The sequence below is a fragment of the Myxocyprinus asiaticus genome, chromosome 2 (assembly GCF_019703515.2).
Source record: "Myxocyprinus asiaticus isolate MX2 ecotype Aquarium Trade chromosome 2, UBuf_Myxa_2, whole genome shotgun sequence".
Classification (NCBI taxonomy): Eukaryota; Metazoa; Chordata; class Actinopteri; order Cypriniformes; family Catostomidae; genus Myxocyprinus; species Myxocyprinus asiaticus.
The window spans coordinates 29,365,741-29,381,184 of record NC_059345.1 but is presented as its reverse complement, the minus strand read 5'-3'; the positions used below and the strand labels follow the sequence as shown (position 1 = coordinate 29,381,184).

General features: G+C 39.3%; 2 protein-coding genes across 3 annotated transcripts; one reads left to right on the top strand and one right to left on the bottom strand.

Moving 5' to 3' along the window:
- Window positions 1-671: 671 nt before the first annotated feature.
- Window positions 672-2,977, top strand: LOC127414119 (THAP domain-containing protein 11-like). Its single transcript, XM_051651897.1, has one exon. It carries the CDS (start codon window positions 1,585-1,587, stop codon window positions 2,299-2,301), a length of 717 nt encoding a protein of 238 aa, XP_051507857.1. The 5' UTR covers window positions 672-1,584; the 3' UTR covers window positions 2,302-2,977.
- A 1,039-nt stretch (window positions 2,978-4,016) lies between these two features.
- On the bottom strand, window positions 4,017-14,424 carry LOC127413992 (conserved oligomeric Golgi complex subunit 4-like). Of its 2 annotated transcripts, XM_051651629.1 has the most exons (19): window positions 14,257-14,424; window positions 13,922-14,004; window positions 13,724-13,838; window positions 13,448-13,622; window positions 11,965-12,158; window positions 11,743-11,848; window positions 11,486-11,643; window positions 11,310-11,368; window positions 11,082-11,215; window positions 7,780-7,898; window positions 7,372-7,538; window positions 6,959-7,136; window positions 6,760-6,822; window positions 5,673-5,789; window positions 5,485-5,577; window positions 5,196-5,279; window positions 5,034-5,135; window positions 4,432-4,560; window positions 4,017-4,303 (listed from the first exon to the last, which is right to left on the bottom strand). In XM_051651629.1, the coding sequence occupies exons 1-19, from the start codon at window positions 14,368-14,370 to the stop codon at window positions 4,169-4,171; spliced, it is 2,325 nt and encodes a 774-aa protein (XP_051507589.1). In that variant the 5' UTR covers window positions 14,371-14,424; the 3' UTR covers window positions 4,017-4,168. The 2 variants fall into 2 exon arrangements, with proteins under 2 accessions (XP_051507589.1, XP_051507597.1); XM_051651637.1 differs by lacking the exon at window positions 14,257-14,424 and having other exon boundaries at window positions 13,448-13,617.
- Window positions 14,425-15,444: the final 1,020 nt, after the last annotated feature.

Genomic DNA, 15,444 nt, shown 5'->3' with positions numbered 1-15,444 from the left:
AATTTAAACTAACTTAATAAATAAACAGGCTTAATACATCTGTGAAACTATTCTAGTTTTGTGTATTAGAGATTATTAACTGTTTAAATATATGTAAAAATAATATTTGTGTAAAAATAATATTTGTTACACATGCCACAAAACTGAATAGAGAAAAATTAAAGAAGGATATTGCAAAAAGCTTTTCTGGGGTAATTGCAAACCTTGATGTGGTAAGATTTAGAATACAGAAAATTGTGACCTCAGGTGTTAATGCATTATTGTTACATACTGTATTATACATACAGTATTATGAAACTATGTATTTAAGGAATGTTCTGGGTTAAATGCTAGTTAAGCTCAATCAGCAGCATTTTCTGGCATAATATTGATTACCACAGAAATAATTTTGACTCATTCCACATCTATGTAACAAAAAGCAAAAATCACAGTTACAGTAAGGTACTTAAAATGGAAGGGGCCACTCCATAAACATAAATACACACAGTAAAAAAAAAAATAATAATAATAATATATATATATATATATATATATATATATATATATATATATATATATATATATATATATATATATATAGAATGTTAAAATACTGTTTCAAAAGTATAGCCACAAGATATAAACATTATGCGTGTTAACGTGATTTTAGTGTGATAAAATCACTTAACCTTTCCTGTTTAAAGTTATAGTCAATTTTACAACTTCTTTGCCATGACGAAATAATGTAAACAAATCCTAAAATTACTGAAATCACAATTTAAACAACTTAACAGAATAATGAATGCAAGTGCTTTTTTTATTATTATAAACTTCACATTTCAGCCTTTAAACCCTCCGAAATTGGTCCCATTCACTTCCATTGTAAGTGCCTCACTGTTACCTCGATGTTTTTTTTATTATTTTTTTTTTTTTTTAAGAAAAAGAGGGACGATTCAAGATATTTATTTATAACTTTTTTTTTTAGGTAATCAACATTAATGCCACAAATGCTGTTGATTGACTTTAACTTGTATTGAACCCGGAATATTCCTTTAATCTGTCTATTAATGTGTGCAAGAATATTCAAATGTTTATTCATATGTTAACATGAATGTAAAAACAGCTAGGCATTATATGGGGGCTAAAGTATTATGTACTGTACACTCCAAGTAGGGTATGGTCCGGCTAGCACACTTAAGGTGAGAAGGATTCCCTTGCTGTGCATAAATGATTACATATGTGATGAGATTAATATTAAGGCCATCTCTAATCTACATCACCATAATTAAAAGAAAATATAAAGCAAAATTAATACGTATCTGTCAATTGTATGTTTGCAGGGTTTATAAAAAAAAAAAAAAAAAAAATTGCGCACAGTCTGTTTTATATTGAAGTAGGCCAATCATGAAATGCGTATTTGTGCGCAGACACGAGTCTATCAACTTGCATTTGAAAACAAAACAGGAAGTCTTAAGTATTGTGGGACGTGTAGTTCCGCTTGTAGGCCGCTGGTCTGGATAACAGCAGACGAAGGAACCAAACACAACACAAATTAGGGAAACCTCTTAAGGATTGCGGTAATACCGGTGGGTCTTCTACACAATCATGCCAGGCTTTACTTGTTGCGTGCCTGGATGCTACAACAACACACACCGGGACCGCGAGCTGCGATTCTACACCTTTCCCAAGGACCCTTCTCAGCGCGGGATATGGCTGAATAACATTTCACGGGCCGGAGTGAGCGGCTGCTTCAGCACTTTCCAGCCCACCATCGGGCACCGCGTATGCAGCGTACACTTCCCCGGGGGCAGGAAAACCTACACCATCCGCGTCCCGACCCTTTTCCCTCTGCGTGGAGTGAACGAGAGGAAGAGTAGACGGAGCAGAACCAGGAAAGTGTCCGCGGTTGTGCCCATCATTACCAGCGAGGCTGCACCAGTGGAAGATGAGGGGTACACCGAAAACACGACCTTGTTGCAGATAGGCCAAAATGGCGAGTACTTGGCACCCGTGGATCTCACAGACTCCTGCCTCACGGCGGTGGTGTCTGGTGAGGGTGGAGATCTGCCCGCGGGCAGCGCGATCCCCGTGGCCGATCTCGCGCTGTGTGGAGCGGAACACTCGTACTCGCTTACCACCGGCACGACGTCAGGAGAACTGCTGCGCAAACTGAACGAGCAGCGGGATATAATTGCGCTGATGGAGATCAAAATGAATGAGATGAAGAACACCATCCAACAGCTGCGCGTCTCCGAAGCGCGTCTGCAGGAGGAGCTGCGGGAAAGGGACCGTCTGATCTCCACCGGAGCCGTCATTAGTTAGAAAATCTGATGGAAAACGATGGACTAAAAACGCATAGGACAGTATGTGTGGAAGATCACCGCAGCAAGGCGACAGCATTTGAGTTTCTTCGTAGTTCTCATTTAACTCCTCTCGTCTTTCTCCAGGACAAAGAGATGGCTAGATGTGTTTGTATCAGTATTTTAGGGCGCGGGCTGTCCGGTACAGCGCAACACGGGACTGAGAAGTCGTCAGCGGACTGGTCCTTCTTATTTTATATGTCACGATATACATTTGTGTTGATTTCTGAGATGAAGGGGCTCTCCGCTGCAGCAGTTTTGCCCAAGATCTGCCCACTGCCACATGTCAAACTGTTACACGCACACAGAGACTTCATACAAGTGTGTGAACAATCGCGTATCATTTGTTTTTTCTAACATTGTTTTTAATATCCGAGCGTTAAGATGAGAGCTTCAGGTCCAAGTGAACTGATTGCTTACACGCAGGTGACTGCAGATAGTAAAGATGAATGAAGTAAACCGCTTTTGAATATTATTACGAAAAAGAAAAAAAAAGAGCCTCACAACATAATGTCATGACATTTATAACCTTTAGACAAACAATTCATGCATTCAGTTCTGAGTCTCTGCTTTGGAAGATTATCACACCAGTCATTTATAGGTCATAAAGGATAATAATAAACAAATAATCTCAGTAATTTACTCACCCTTATGCTCTTCCAAATCCATATGACTTTTTCCCATGGAACACAAAAGGAGATGTTTGGCAGACTGTTAGCCTCAGTCACCATTCACTATTAAAGGGATAGTTCACCCAAAACTGAAAATTCTCATCATTTACTCACACTCATGCCATTTAAGATGTGTATGACTTTCTTTTTCTGCAGAACAAAAAGATTTTTAGAAGATTATCTCAGCTCTGTAGGTCCTGACAATGCAAGTGAATGGTGACAAAAACTTTGAAGCTCCAAAAAGCACAAAGGCAGCATAAACAATCCATAAAACTTGAAAAAAAGTCTACTGAAGCGATCCAAATGGTTTTGGATGAGAACAAACCAAGGTGTGCTTCCTTTTTCACTATAAACCTTGACATCAGCAGTCTTTTTAGGATCAAGATTTCAACATCAATTACACTTCCTAGTGCTCTATGCATGCATCAAGCACTAGGAAGTGTAATCTAGCTTGAAATCATGATCGTGCCCAGACACTGCAATGGCAAGATGTACAGTGAAAAAGGAGTTATATTTTAGTCTGTTCTCACCCAAACCCAACTGGATCGCTTCAGAAGACATTGATTAAATCACTGGAGTCATATGGATTACTTTTATGCTGCCTTTATGTGCTTTTTGGCACTTCAAAGTTTTTGTCACCATTCACTTGCATTGTCAGGACCTACAGAGCAGAGATAATCTTCCAAAAATCGTCATTTGTGTTCTGCAGAAGAAAGAAAGTCATACACATCTGGGATGGCATGAGGGTGAGTAAATGATGAGAGAATTTAAATTTTTTGGGTGAACTATCCCTTTAATTGTATGAAAAAAGCATGCAATCAAAAACATCTTTTGTGTTTCATGGGCAAGTGAATGATAACATCATTTTCATTTTTGGGTCAGCTATGTCTTTAAAAAAGCTTTACATCATGTAACAAAAAATACATTCTTGGGCACAGGATATTGACCTTGAACTGCAAGGTGAGTGCGAGCATCAGACCAGATGAAAGACAGACAATTTGATACATAATTTGACTGGTAATACATTTATTATATATATAAAAATAAACCACACAGGGCTAATCTTAGTGTATACAAATGCTGGAAGACAACATGCCTTGATTTGAGTTACCCAAAAGCCATTTCTAAAGCATAAAAACTCAGTTTAAAGCATGTTTATTAGAGTCGTAATCTCTTTATGTCCTCGCTGCGGAAATCTACCCTGAGTGCCAAGACCTGTCGAACCTCCGCAGGGGTCAGACGCCAAGTCAAAGGCCCAGAGTTGGGCCCCCAATAATCCAGGATCTCTGATACCTAAAAGAGGAACAACATCAATAAATACAAAAACAAACATTCAAACTATCTTTGACACTGTCCTTATAGTTATATATATAACTATATGTCAACTGCCTTTCAGATATGTCAGTCAAAAAGCCACATACCCTTTCTAGGTTGAGAATAGTTGCCATCTGTGTAAGTCGGGCAAACTTATCCCTGATGGTCCATGAGGTGACTGAGGAGAGGTATGCAACCAAAGAGCGCAGCTCCTTATCAAACTGCAATCCACCAAGCTAAAACCCAGAATGGACAAGACAGTCTGTGACTTTAAAAATGATGAGTGTCATTTCTGTAGACCCAAACAGAACTTTTGTTTGTTTGGGCAACCTGACTGCTATTACAAAACTGGCACAACTAATGGCATGAGTTTGGGGCTGGAGGAGGTCCTCGAGCAATGGAGGATGGGTGTTTGAGAACAGTCATTATTTTTGCAATTCTTGCAAGTTGCTACTTGCTTTCAAACAGATTCCACTCCTCTTCCATTGGTTGTACAAACAACCAATGGTCATTGGTCAAGCTAATGTTGCTGTAATGAATTAGATGTGCACTTTAACAGATGTTTTGATAGAGGCTACAAATATCTTTCTTATAATTGACTTTGTATATTAAGCTAGGATGCATTAAAGAGTTTTAACAAAGAAAAAATTACACGTCCAATTTAAAGTATGGTGTTGCTGTGTTAGAATGGGGTGGGGGTTCATCTCACCCTGCTGAAGGTACATTTGAAGACAGTCTTTTCCATCTCCATGGCAATAAGGCTAGTCATCAGGCTAGTCAGAGTATCATAGATGACTGATGACAGACACACCTACAGAGAGAAATATTTACAATGTGTTTGTATGTGTATTGTAGGTTAAACTTAAAATACCTTGAAATCGGCCATGAGTTGCTCCAATTGGACAATGAGTTGTTGAACCCAAGGATCATTGGCCTCATACTCACTGAACTCCTCCTAAAAAGAAAATCAGTAACCACACATAGCATTATCAAACTCTCAAATCTTTAGCAAAAGTCATCAGTCTTTCCTCAATTTTCCTCTTCATTCATTCGTTCGTTTCTATCATCATCATCATCATCATCATCATAAATCAATTACACTTTGTTATTCCTAAACCGCAAAGGCTCAACACCAAGTAGTTAGCAATGCATTGTCAAACCTCTTCAATATTGTGAGAGACTGACAGATAGCTGCTGATCCAGGGTTTTACTTGTGGCCTGATGGCTGTGTTATTTAGCTCCTGAAGGCCCTCCTGTACAAACACATGCCCACAAAACTGTTCAGAAAAACTACAAATATTCCCATGAGAAAAGATATTATTACACATTTAAACTGATTCTCACTGACCTGGAGCAGGTCCTTGAACTTGCTGGAAGTATTCACCAAATCAGATAGGCAGCTGTCTATCTTAGCCTTTGCATGCTCAGAGCCTGCTCCCTGGCTGAACAACTTGGCACAATCACTCTGAGATAAAGAGGAGGAGGGGAAGGACATGTTCACACAGTCAAATGTCAACATAAGGTAGATAGAGGTGGGAGGTTCAAACTAGGGTATTACAATTTCATAAAGTACAGTACTGTGCAAAAGTCTTAGGCACATAAGATGTTTCACAAAAAAATGTCTTTAGATGGTTATTTGTATCCTCAGCTTTAGTGTGTCAATAGGAAATGTATATTTTGGACTTCCAAACATTCCTTTTGCAAATAAAATAGAATAGAAGGAGCCCTGCATCAGACGGAATGACCCCCACAAAGCCCCCCACTGAACATCGAGTCATTCTGGGATTACATGAAGAGACAGAAGCAATTGAGACAGTCTAAACAGATAGAAGAACTGTGGTGAATTCTCCAAGAAGCTTGGAACATCCTATCTGCCAACAACCAAGAAAAACTGTCCAGGTGTACCTAGGAGAATTGTTGCTGTTGTGAATGCAAATGTGGTTACACCAAATATTGATGTATTTTTATTTTTTTTATGTTTACTGGACTTTGTATGATGTTAATTTTTAAATGAAAACTATTTATGGCATTATTTTTGAAGACATCCTCACATTTTTCACAAGTGCCTAAAACCTTTGCACAGTACTGTATATTATAATGCACTCACATGATTACAAAAACTCAAGCTAGTAAAAAATTATGTACCATTATCCTGTTGTACAGGTGAATACAAGAAAGTGTATGGAGTGTTTCTTTATTTTCAATTAACAGCACATAACACAATGTTGGGAAAGTGCTTCCCTAACTCCCTCTGAATGGACAACTGCTACTCTTACACAAAAAATACAAATAATAAATAGGAAATATTTCAGCCAACTGCACAAACATGAACATGTCTTATGTAATATTACTATGGAGACTATTTCAGTCACCTACAGACAGAGCATGTAATAAAAAGTAATCTTTGATGGTGTAGAGAGTTGCAGAATACTCACCTCCAAATTCTTTTTCAAAGTGCTTATATTCTCACTGCAGACTTCCACATTATTGAGAACCACCTGAGAATATATTATAATTGAACTTTAACACAGAGTGAGTATGTGACAAAACTAGCTACAAGGGGTAAAAAGGGTGATGCATTACAGTTATATAATGGGACAAGGTGGTACAACAGTGTGTGTGTGTTTGACTAACCAAGTAGGCACTCTTTGCTTGCTCCTGGCTCTCTATGCCGAGAGTTTGTGTGAGGTTTGTTATCTTGCCGTGTTGCAAGCTGCTCTGCATCATACTGACAGCACTGCTGACTCCGCGCTGCAGGTCCTGCAGTGCACTGACTGGATAACCAGCTCGCAGCTTACACACTAACACCTCTCTTTACAGAAAGAATGAAATATTAAAGATGCAATTCAAAGAATTTGGGGTTTGGTTGAGCAAATTATTAGCTGTTTGCTTTACAAACAATTCTTTGTTGCTGTAAATAGGTCTTGATTTGCATTCTCTTTAAGCACAACTAATATAATTCTTTCAGTACATCCAGTCTGAGAAAAAAAATGAACATACTAATAATCGTATACTAATTCAAATGACAAATTTGTCTGTGCGTGTACCGGAAGTCTGTCTCCAGGACACTGGTTGCATGATTGATCATAGCACACACACAGTCAGAGCTACTGCTGGTGAGGGCTCGACTGATGCATTTCTTCACAATGTAAAACACATCGTCCACCATGCTGGAACTCAGCTGACCGGCCTCAGCTGAGTCAATGGAAACTGCCTTAAAGGTCACAACATTTGGAAAATCAGTACAATTTGATAAATAAGTTTTGCTCCAGTAAGAACTAATGGCAAAACAAAAACAAATAATATAGAAACAATAGATAAATGTAAAAGGAGGTACAGACAAAACACATCACAAAAAGGTACACGTGACTGACAAAAGCTCTGCCATCTCGGACTCAAGTATAATGTACATCTACACCATAACAGCACAAAGTAACAACCTATATGTGTTTCACCTTGTTGACAGACTCTCTCATGTAATACTCCTCCATTGGAATATAAAAGCCAATAAGCTCCTGCATTGTCCGACTCAGTTGGCAATCCTTTAGTAACCGCTCTAAACTCTGTTGATGCTCTGTAAAACAACCGAAACAAACGTTAACCACATAAGCAATATTTTTTTTTTTCAAACAATAATTACAAGTTTTCATTTGCCTAAATATTCAACATGAAATTTGCAGACTTGCACATAAATTATTTCCTAGGAGTTACATTCATTACTTAACACATTTTTTATTAACACATTTTAACTAGGGCGGTCACTATTGATTATTTTGGTAATTGAGAAATATTGTGATTATTCTGACAATTAATCGAGTAATCTGAAAAATTATTTAACTCAGATTGTATAAAGTTGTCGAGGTGAAGTCACGTTTGCCTAACATGCATTCATTAGCCTACATGCACCTAGGACGGAATAACAACAACAAAACAATTGTGAAAAAAAGATCTAAAACAGATCTGTAAAATAAAAAGTTATATAATTCAAGCTGACAGAGACTGGCTACTCCAGGTGTGCCCTTTTTTTTTTTTCAAATGCAAGATCTACAAATGCAAGATCTACTAGTTCAAAATGATCTAGACATTTCAGTTTAGAACTCAAATATGGGAAAACATGCCATGAAAATAAAATATTTTATCTTTTCAGAAGCAATGTCTGTTTACCAATCTTGTTTATTGAGGATGAGTTACACTGCCTGGCCAAAAAAAATGTCGCACAATAATATTTCGTTGGACCGCCTTTAGCTTTGATTATGGCGCACATTTGTCATGGCATTGTTTCGACAACCTTATGCAAGTTCACAACATTTATTTCTGTCCAGATGTTTGGCCGAGATCTTGTATTGATGATGGGAAAGTCGAACCACTCAGTAAAGTCTTCTCCAGCACATCCCAAAGACTTTCAATGGGGTTAAGGTCAGGACTCTGTTGTGGACAATTCATGTGTGAAAATTATTCTTCATGCTTCCAGAACCACTCTTTCACAATCTGAGCCTGATGAATCTTGGCATTGTTGTCCTGGAATATGCCTGTGCCGTCAGGGAAGAAAAAAATCCATTGATGGGTGTAACAGGGTTAAAATGGGCAAGGAGGAGACGGGAACCGGCTGAACAGTCAAAGTAATATTTAATGAAACAAAAAGACACAAATGCACACACGGCAGCTGCATGTGGCTCTCTCTCTCCCGAACTGCAGCATTCGGCTGTTGGGCTCCTCCTCATCACAATGGGATAACCTGGTCATTCAGTACATTCAGATAGTCAGCTGACTTCATTTTAGATGAATTTAGCCAAGACCTGACCAGTTGAAGCAACCTCAGATCATAACAATTGCACGACGGGTGCATCTTTTCATGCGCTTCTCTTCTTACTCTGATGTGCCTATCTCTTTGGAATAGACCTGACCAATTGAAGCAACCCCAGATCATAACACTGCCTCCAGAGGCTTCTACAGTGGGCACTATGCATGATGGGTACATCGCTTTGGAATAGGGTAAATCTGGACTCATCAGACCACATGACCTTTTTCCAAGGCTCTACAGTCCAATCTTTATGCTCCCTAGCAAACTGAAGCCGTTTTTTCCGATTAGCCTCACTAACAAGTGGCTTTCTTGTGGCCACACAGCTGTTTAGTCCCAATCCTGTAAGTTCTCGTCACACTGTGCATGTGGAAATGCTCTTACTTTCACTATTAAACATAGCCGTGAGTTCTACTGTCGATTTTTTACAATGTGACTTCAACAAGCGTTTTAGTGATCTCCGATCATGATCATTCAAGATTTTTTTCTGACCACATTTCTTCTGAGAAGCTGACAGTTCACCACTATCCTTCCAGGTTTTAATAATGCGTTGGACAGTTCTTAACCCAATTCCAGTGATTTCAGAAATCTCCTTAGTTGTTTTCTTTTCTTGATGCAGGCCAATAATTTGCCTCTTCTGAAACAGAGTAACATCTTTTCCACGACCACGGGATTCGTCTTCCGACATGGATGTTTAAGAAATGAGAAGCTACACACTGCATCAGTTAGGGTTAAAAGAATTGTTGCCAGCTGAAACATATTAATCACTGCAATAATGATCCAATCATAGGCTCTTTAGTATCTGCTTATTTAAATCCAAATGGCAACTTTTTTGGGGGGGCCAGGCAGTGTATATACATGTTTTAAAATTTAATGGAGATAAAAAGCCATTTTATTTGTATGTTGTTGTTTTAACTATCACTTACTGTACATGCAACACAGAATACAATATTAACAGTAATCATGTCATTGAGAGATACATGTTTCCACTAATTTCTCCTTCAGGTAAGCCAAAGTTTTATATTGTGTCTGTGGGGCGAGACACACAGCTGTGTAGCTTTAACGGCTCACGTTGATATTTGACTGACAGCAAACAGAGCTGCTGCTTTATTCAATAAATAACATTCTCTGGGTTCCCATACTGAGTTTTATCTGTGATAATGGCCATAAACTATAAAATATTTATCAGAAGTGGGGCATTGCGAACTATTACAAACTTAATCATCATGAAATCTAATTTACATGAGGAGGAAGATCGCATTTGCATTTAAATGATAATTAATGTACACAGAACGGAACATAAATTAAAATCTGCAGAAAATAACCTTTTCAGATTCTCTGGATTCAGTCAGATTTACTGAGTAGAAAGTGTTTTGTGCATCCGTCACTGCTTGTGTAACTTTATGCAAGTCCGACGGGCCTTTGTCATTACATTATTTTATATTGCTTCATACAAGCCTATATTGCAAACGATTGTGTAGATAAATAGGTTTAGTGGGCATTACAATGTGTTTCACCGTGTCCCGCACAGAAACTAATGGCTCATCTTCTCTCGCACATTTGGATGTGTAGCACGGTAAAACGCATGCAGATGAGCTTATTGCGTGTGTCCATCAGGTCTGTGAAAACTGGATATCATCTTTTTTAGTTCTGTTGCATTTCTGAAGTAATGTTATGGTTTTTTAATCGAGTAATCGAATTAAATTGAGTAATCGTGACAGCCCTAAGGACAACAGAGATAAGACAGGAAATAATGGGGAGAATTGGGATCTGAAAATGCTGCAAGTCAGATTCAACCTTGTGTTGCCCTGCACAAGCACCACGTTCACAGTTCAATGTGCTGGAGCATGTTCGCAAACCCCTAAGCCACGTGCCAACAGTTACGTACAAGTGCTGCAAAATGAATTTCGTAAGAAACTGATTTCTGCACACACTACCAGAAAACCAGGTAGTTGTTACCTTGTATAACTGCTTCATCTGCCATTGCATCTGCAACTTCAAAATCAGCCACGATACGCCGCCTCAGGAATCGAAAGTACAGCTCTGCTCTTGAGTTCATTAATGTAACCTCACATAACACAGGATCCAGGTCTCTAGTTAAACACATCCAATGACAAATATAAAATCATACAATTCAAAAAATATCCAAACAATCATCATGTTATATGATTATAATATGGATCCTACCTGGGTTCAATCTTTTCTGTTGGCATGCCCCTCATCATGCTGCTCTGGATAACCTGAAACTATAGCAAAATAATTCATTTACTGCACAGAAAAAACACATGTAAAAGCATCCTTAATGAATGTACTTTACTGTACATAAACACACTTATAAAGCATGTAGACAAAAATACACACACCTTATTGTGGTAATCTCTCTGTTGTATGAATTTGTCTACAATTTTCTGTGCCTGTGTGTCACACTCTTTTTGAAGGTGTGACAGGAGTGTGTGCAACCTGCCTGGCCCGTAGTATGTTTCCACTATGGGCTGATGGGTTTCAACAATCCGTGCAATACCTGATGCATACAGATAATATTTAGTTGATCTTTATTGATCTCTTTAACATTATGGATGTTGCTAAATAGTAATATACCTAGAGATCTGTTTGTTCTAACCTTCAAGCAATAGTGTGAGGGTGTCTGCAAATACGACTGGTGCTCTGCGGTCACCAAGATCAGAGCCAAGAGCCAGGAATAAGTTTTCCTCTGCCTTCCTTGCCAACTGAACGGGAAGTGAGCAAAAGACAGTCATCTTAACACTAGAACCCCAAAAGCCGAACCAATGAATTGTTAACAGATTCCACCAGCAATACAGGGTGGACAAACATACGCTCTCACCTGACAGCAAAGATATTGAGCAAAGCGTGCAAGTCCCTGTTCATGGAGTCCCAATAAAGGAAGGATCTTGAAAAAGCGCTCCACTTGAGGCAAGTCACCTGTAGAAACTGCTTCCTCCAATCGCTTAGTAACCAGCGCCTTCAGACTGTGCTCCGCTTCCTGAAGCAATGCAAGGCTGGCTTCAACTGCACTGCCTGCACAATGTAAAATATACAAATAAAGTTATATAACGTTATAATTGTCTTGAGAGTTTCTGTGTATATCGGTTTGAACACTACAATGGCAAGAAAAAGTATGTGAACCTTTTGGAATTACCTGCATTTATGTATAAATTTGTCTTAAAATCTTGTTTGATCTTCATCTAAGTTACAATAATGAACAAACACAATCGGTTTTAACTACTATTGTACTACTATTGTATTGTTCTTGTACATATTGAATACATCATTCAAACATTCACAATGTAGGTTGGAAAAAGTATAAGGCTAATTACGTCTACAAAAGCTAATTAGAGTCAGGAGTTGGCAAACCTGGCATCCAATTAATGAAATGACATGTTTGTGGATAAGAGCTACTTTGACTTATAAAAAGCACTCAAACATTTTTAGTTTGATATTCACAAGAAGCATCTGCTGACGTGGACCATGCCTCGCAAAAAAGAGATCTCCAAAGACCTACAATCAAGAATTGTTGCTTTGCATAATGCTGGAAAGGGTTACAAAGTTATCTCGAAGGGCTTAGATATTCATCAGTCCACAGTTAGAGAAATTGCCAATATGGAGTCGATTTAATACTGTGGCTACTCTCCCTAGAAGTGACCGTCCAGCCAAGTTGACACAAAGCGCACACCACAGAATGCTCAATGAGGTAAAAAAGAACCCTAAAGTGACAGCTAAAGACTTGAAGGAATCATTGGAACCGGTTAACATTAGTGCCCAACCGATATATTGGTCGGCCAATATTATCGGACGATATTAGCCTTTCACCGATATATCGGTATCAGCGAATATTTTACCGATATGAAAACAATGCTTTAGAATTGGTGTCATAGCGTAGTTTGTCCAGCAGAGTGTGCTCTGACTCCATTGTTTACAGAGCTGAACTGATGGTGGCTCTGCAGACAGGGCGGAGTTAAACGGTGCGGATTTGAACAGTTTCTTCTCGTTAAATTGCTAACTAGTTAGTGAAATACATACTGGAAAGTTAATAAAAAATGACCCCATCTTTTTATATAACTAATATAATGTTAACCTTGTCCCTGACAACCATGTCACTCATGTTTATCACATCTGTTTGCTGTTACCCAGCTATATTTTGTCAGTGAAAAATTAATTCCCAAGTTTATCAAGATATCCTACAGGATAATGTCAGGGTGGCTGTGCACCAGCTGAAGCTCAGTAGAAGGTTGGAGATGCAGCAGGACAATGACCCTAAACATCTAAGTAGATTCTTGTACACTGGTTGCAAGAACACCCAAACTCACCCTCTCCGCCTTGCCTACTGAGCTCAATCACTGATTGGTCAAGAGAAAGATAGCGATGAATGTGGGCGGCAGCCTGCTCGTAGTCCTGTTTACTCAGGGCAGTCTGAACTCCATCTGTGCAGAACTTCAGGTCAAGAATGTCATCTGCTCGCTGGATGGCTTGGTACAACCTTTTCTAAAACACAACCACATAAACAAGGTGTAAAGCTAGACTGGAAGCTGTCATTCGCAGGCTGTTCATCTGGTAGACTGAAAGTAAGTACGTTTGTTGACCACCTTGGTGAGATCCAGCTGTCTGACTTTGCTGCTGACATTCTCTGCAAGGCTGCAGGTGAAGCTGATCATGCCAGACAGCTGCACAGCATCCCCCTCGATCAGCTGCAAGTTGGGTCTGAGGAACACAAATACACTCACAAAGCTGAACAGGACAGGAAGCCTGTCAGCCTCAGCAGTGTAAAACGCACGCACACTCACCCCATCCTTTGCAGGGCAAGCATCTTTGTTTCTATGTTGCTTTGTTGTCCCATCAGGGCGTCCAAATCCACCTGCACTTCCGCCTGTTGGAGGTGAATTAATAAATCAATTGTGCTAACTACGCGCGCGCACACACACACACACACACACACACACACACACACACACACACACACACACACACACACACACACACAAAAATCTCACAGATACACTGACTCTTGGGTTTATCAACAATAAACTAGCTGACAGTCTATCTAATCTTTATGTTCGTATACTGCCTGTGCTGTACTGCCAGGGGCTGACTAACAGCGTATCCACATATAAATATTCACCTCTTCGGCACATAGCTGTGCGTACACTCGCTCCAGATCCTCTAGCTCTATCAGCCCCTCTGTAGTGTCAGTCCGCACGGTAGAGAGAGCCTCCGACGAGCCAATTTCATCCATGACAGCCCCACATCCACACAAACTGCGTCACTTCCGCACAAGCTCGGAACACCATCGGGCTGGGGGAAGTACATGGTTGAAAGCAACTCTCGCGAGACCTTACCAGCCCGAAGGTTTCCTTTTTTTCCCTTCTTTTCTTTCTCCAGGAATTTTGATTCCATCTGAATGTCAGACATCCAGTGTATACATCACATTGAATAGTAAATAGTGAAAATGTGGACGAGTGCACTACTCATTCTGCTTTTGAGCAGCTCGCACTCCTTTCCAGTTAAATAGCAAAGCAAAATGCAGACAGATGTGTCCCCGCCATAGGCAGAGTGTGTGTAAGCTTCCCTTGGACATGGGGCACAGGCATAGAGCTGCTAGGATCACCGTGACGACTGCCTTACTGTGGTCGTGGAGTGCCACCGGTGTTGATGTGCACATAAATGTATAAACTATTTCAACCCTACGAAAACCTGAAATAAATTAATGAAAGAATAGTATACAATAAGAATAGTGAAGTATTAGATCTTTAAATCTGAAAAAATAAATAAAAATATAGCTGCAAGCAGTGATTGAACCCAAGCACCATGGGTTCATTTCCAGCCGGTGGCTTTTGGAAAACAATGCAAGGTGAACACATGCATTTGGCATTTGACATTATTCGAAACAATTTTGAAGAAATTTGGGTAAATATAAGAGGACTATTTTAAATCTGTTGTAAGTGCCACACTTCCTGCTGCCAGGTGGTGATGTTATGACCATGTTCCAAAATAGTCAAATCCATGTGATTAGCCCCCAAGGCTAAACATACATCTCAATTTTAATCTAAATCACACAATGCACACAGAAGATATGAGACACTTCATGTTTCCCATTTTTCGCCATTAATTTAATGCCTCGCCATGGCAACACCGTTCGATATTTCAAAAATCTGTTCACAATTTAGCATCTTCAATGTCTTGGCATAATTTTATCTAAATGTGGTGACAGTCTCTTGAATCCCCTAGGAGGAGTATTTAAAAGTTCAGAGACTGCAATATTTAAAAAAATCCAAATTCCTGTTGGGTGGAGCTAATAACTATAATTTTG